The sequence below is a fragment of the Palaemon carinicauda genome, chromosome 13 (assembly GCF_036898095.1).
Source record: "Palaemon carinicauda isolate YSFRI2023 chromosome 13, ASM3689809v2, whole genome shotgun sequence".
In the NCBI taxonomy this organism is placed as follows: domain Eukaryota; kingdom Metazoa; phylum Arthropoda; class Malacostraca; order Decapoda; family Palaemonidae; genus Palaemon; species Palaemon carinicauda.
The window spans coordinates 70,440,856-70,445,855 of record NC_090737.1 but is presented as its reverse complement, the minus strand read 5'-3'; the positions used below and the strand labels follow the sequence as shown (position 1 = coordinate 70,445,855).

General features: G+C 34.7%; 1 protein-coding gene across 1 annotated transcript in view; it reads left to right on the top strand.

The window, feature by feature from the left end:
* Window positions 1-3,821: 3,821 nt before the first annotated feature.
* The window catches only part of LOC137652314 (uncharacterized), a 557,194-nt gene continuing 556,015 nt past the window's right edge, over window positions 3,822-5,000 (top strand). Inside the window, exon 1 of the mRNA XM_068385641.1 lies at window positions 3,822-4,077. Coding sequence (XP_068241742.1) covers window positions 4,030-4,077 — 48 coding nt within the window. The 5' untranslated portion in view covers window positions 3,822-4,029. The remainder of the gene's footprint in view (window positions 4,078-5,000) is intronic.

The window sequence follows — 5,000 nt, the reverse complement described above, 5'->3', positions numbered from 1 at the left end:
GGACTTTCCAGCTTTTAAATTATTTCTTATTTTACCACAATTTTTACTATACTGATATACGTAGTAAGATATAGAATGCATGCAAATATAGTAAGTTTGTGGATTATTTTTCGAGTACATGAATAAATTTGAAGGAGAAAAGCAGCTTACTGGTGTACTTTGTTTTTCGAAGCAATTGATCACTTTCTCTTCTCGCCGGTTGGAATTTTCTCGCTTTGTAAATGTTAGAGAATATTATGGACATTAAAAATACATTATATCTCCTAAATATTATGTGAATGTTACCTCAAGGCTGGCATCACGGTCAGTAACCACGGGAATCCCTGTGTAACCTTTCAAACGAAATAAGGGTAATTGAAGAAATGCATCATCAATAACAATATTTAGGAGATTGAACTTTGAACATCATTACCCAATAATGATAATATTGATATTAAAAATTCATATTAATTATTAAAAAGGGTTGTTGCTAAATAAATAAACGCCATTTTTTTCTGATGTTTTTCTACATAAAATAAAAACCTTGTTTCTTCATTACTGTTTTCTTCCTCACGTATTGGTTGGAGGAAACGGACACAATGGAAGTAAATAAAACTTTTACAATGTCTGCAAGATAAAAAAAACAACTGAAAGAGCGCGTAACATACTGTACACAGTAATTTGGAAAATTCTCTGTCAAGGAGGACTCAAATATCAACATTGCACGATATCAGCCGCAAAGAACACGTCCAAAATTCTACGTGTTTTATAAGAACTCAGAAGACAGAATCCCCACTTACGTGACGCGGCCTAACTTTACTATGAGTATATCATGAAATGATATATATTATTTAAAAAAAAAAGAGACTAATACACATCATAAGCAGAGAATGCCCTTCACTTAATCAAGAATAACTTCGGAGATGAAAATTCTGAATGTATTTGTAAGAATGACTAAAATGTTAGACAATTATAGCGAGAGATAAGATCTCGCTAAGCAAAAGAGGAAAACTTTTATGATTCATTAATCTGAAAACTAATTTGTTAGACTTACCGATATAAAGAAACGGGTTGTTAAGGTACTCAAGAAACTGAACGAAAGGGAAAAATATTGCCGCAAACTTTGGTACAATAAAATACAAATCAATCAAGCGTATTAATAATAGCCACCTTATTATTTATGCAAATACATTGCTTTGTAAATATACTTTCTATTGCCAGTAATAAAAGAATACAGGTAAAACAATTAAAATATCAGACTATATCATCTAAAACAGTGCAACCAAATCAAGTAAAAACTATGAACTTCGCTCGCCCCTACAAAGTATTTCCAGCTGAACCAACAGAAGCTTTGTAGTGAAATAAAAACAAATTAATTCTTATTGGTAGTTATTGGTTTGTATTATTACGATTGAAAGCGTACATAAAGTTGATACTGATATAACTTCATTAGAAATCACTTAGCATTACACTTACAAGTAGTAACAAACCATGTTAGTTTGTCAGAAGACATGCCTATAACGTGTAATAATAAATGATGACCAATATTACAATTATTCAGCGTGATGAAGAGATAAATAAGCAAATGAATAAAAGAAATACATAAATAAACAGTTGGTAGTGAATGTTTATCAACCATGACGGTACTAAGCTCAGAACCGACTGTTGTAGTGAGTGAATGGTTCTGGGAAATATATAGAATTGTGATCTGGTTGAATAACAATGAAAGGTTTGATCATAAATCATTTGAGGATTATTTTTCTAATAAGGCGCTCTAAGATATGGCATAGACATTACTTAGGGGAGTAATAGCAGTTTTAAGTTTAAAGTCTTCTATGAAATTTCAAAGGATATTTTTTGCACATTTTCTGGTGTTGAAATGTGAGATTACAGAAAATTATCTGCAGCTTTACGGTATAAATTTTGCAGGAAAAGGGTAAAAAAAGAGGCCCAAAATATTTTTATTTTTTTCAAAGCATTTTGACACAATGAATATTCTTTGGAAATTCGAGGGTATTCTTGATTCTTACTGTATATGCCGATGAAATTTAAATAGTAAAACATTATTTTCCCGTACATTATCAGATTGTTGTATAAAAAGGTGTTTAGAGCTTAGTTTATAGTCAAAGATATAATTTTCCGTAAAATGGTATTTTACAAAGACATTCTCAGGTCAGGGTCCTAAAAACGATGTCTTTTTCTTTATTTCTATGGCTTTTCGTATTCTTTTGGTTTGAAGGAAATGGATTAAGGCATACAGTTCCATTACTAAGGTGACCAGAGAAGTTTGTTACCAAATAATCATAATAAAAAACTAAAAATAATCAACATTTCTTATCATGACAATGTCGAGCTCACTGACAAAACATTTAAGGCCGAAGTCGAAAAAGATAGTTCTCGGTGCCATTAGCTTTGATCTAGACCTACTTACTTCTAGTTACAGAGGACGAAAAATTGTATGGGCACCAGTATTATGTCTTTAAGCAAGAGCTCTCAGTAAATTTATTTATCAGCAAATGATGCGTTAAACTCTGCAATAATAACGCATTCACGATAGTAAAAGCAAATCATTACTGGTCATTTTACCAGATGTGTACATTTGTATTAGACACAATATACTTTTGACTTTAATTCACCACAAGTTGTGGATACTCTTCACTACAGTACCATAACTTTAACAACACCTCTGAAACTCCTTTCCAAAGACATACTAATCTAACGGTCAAAGCATGATTGGATTTTTTTGTTTTAATCTGCCAGGCTTTTAAAAATAACTAATTGGCATTGATTTTGCTTATATGTTTAGCTTTTTCCCTCTAATCTTATACAAATCTCGAACCTATGCATCTTATAAGTTTCAGTGTGTGTATAGAAGCCTGTGATAGACAAATATTTCTATCTATATACCAAAGCCCTTCCCCTAAGTTTGGGGGTTAGCAGGCATCAAAATAAGGAAACAAAGGGGACCTCTTCTCTCTATGCTCCTCCCAGCCTGAAGAAAGTCTCAACCGAGTTCGGCTGGTACTGCTAGGGCAATTTTTTATTAATAAAAAAGGCCACTTCAATCTAAAAATAGTAAAGAATTATGATACGCGCTTGGTCATGATTCAGTCTAGTACAGGAAATAGTACCAACAATACGCGTCACTTAACAAGATTCCAGCCAAGAAATGAGGAGTCAAATGGAAAAGCACTTCATGTTTACTACATTATTTAGACGAAAATTAAAGGCTCCAAAGCTATTTCTCAATGTCATCTGAAGAGCTGATGCCAAAAAAAAAAAAAAAAAAAAAAAAAAAATTCAAACCATGCTTTCTAGGAAATCTTACCTGCGTCAGACAGGTGTTCTTGGTAACAGCTGAGTTGGCTTCCTAGTAATGAGACAAGCCAAACCTTCATTAAATCTCCAGTACACAATTGTCAATGTAGCGAGTCCACCTGTTGCAAAAGCTGCAACTTATTTGGTACTTAGCCTTAAGTTCTCTTTAGAAATTCATGATATGAAATGCAGTTTGGATTCTGCATTTATCAACATAAAATAATCTAGATAGTCAATGGAACTTTCACCTACAACCTGTACAATTGTATTATGTTATCAAGGAACTAAAACTAATGGAAAGGAAAAGTAGGCAGCTGTCACAGTAATCGGGAAGAATACCTTCAAAAGAATATACATGTCTGCAATGAAACTGGAATCTTGCAATCTCATTCGCTGTTTTGTGAACCCCAAGATAGCTTACTTATGTAATAAACCCGCACAATGCGAAAACGCAGAGTTGGCAACCGCTTGAGAAGGCAGCCATGAGTAGTGGATTTGTCAGAATGGAACTCCCTGAAACAGCCGAGAGCCTCAGCCTGGCTGGTGAGACTAGTGTTCAGTTGAGTGAGAGCTGGTGCAGTGGAAGGTGTGGTGTTAGTGCGTCGTTTCTGGAGTTTTGAGTTTCAATCTCTTGGTGTTGTTGCAGTTCAAAAAGAAGTTCATTTATAGAAGGAGTTTTAGATCAAACTTACGTTACTGGATTGTGTTTATCGGTCCAAAGAAGCAGCCAAGATGAGGGAAGTTACGAAAGTAATCCTGCTGAGTCTTCTAATATCAAAGGTAAGATAGGTGTCTGTTGCAGTGTTGAAATCCCCAGTACACGGGGGCAACCTACCCCCCTCCCTCCTTCCCAAACCAGCGAAGCGCATCGCGTGAGTGCTTAGCTTCATTCTTGTTCGTTCTTTGTTTCAATGTATATAAAAGTTATGATTAAATAACAAATACTTCATTTCAGTAAAAGTCGTTGGACGTCCGCTTGTTTAGAATGTTTCAGTTTCATGCAGTCTGGCTCAAGATGATAAATGTTTAGCCATGGAGGTCCATTCGACAAGTGCATAGCACAGAAATCTCCCTCGGTTTTGTTTCTGAGGCATTACCTAATTTTGTGTTCAAATCATTTACCCCAGGCCCAGTCTACTTCACTCCTCATTTATATGAAATATTTCATAAGCTGAGTAATTTGATTATTATGAGTAATTTGTCATGCTTTTATTTTTTTACAGTATTAAAACTTGCACGTATATATTACACATGCCCCCAAATCGACACGAATAAAGCTGTGTTGTGTTTTTACGAGGCTGTATATAATGTTAAAGATCTAGATGTCTCAAAAAAGTTACAGAATTAGCATGATGCTCAGAAAACTAGGCTTAGTTTAAGTGGGCGTATATGAGAGAACAGGTTTGGAAGAAAGAGTGGGCTGTCAGATGAAAATGAAAGGTCATTTGAAATTTGATACACCTGGAGTGATATGCATCATACACTTTTAGCCAAAGAGTCAAAGGATTTAATTTAGAGATTTTAAGGGTAGAGGCAGTAGAAATATGAGAAGGGGTAAATATATAACGTCGTTTTCCATTAGTTGAAAGATTTGGTTGTCGTTTTTTTATTTGGCGGTACCTTTCATCTCCCCTGCAAACCCCCCCCCCCCCCCAAATAGGCCGGATTAGTGCTTATCAGGTTTGAGGCCTGGGCATCCAAGG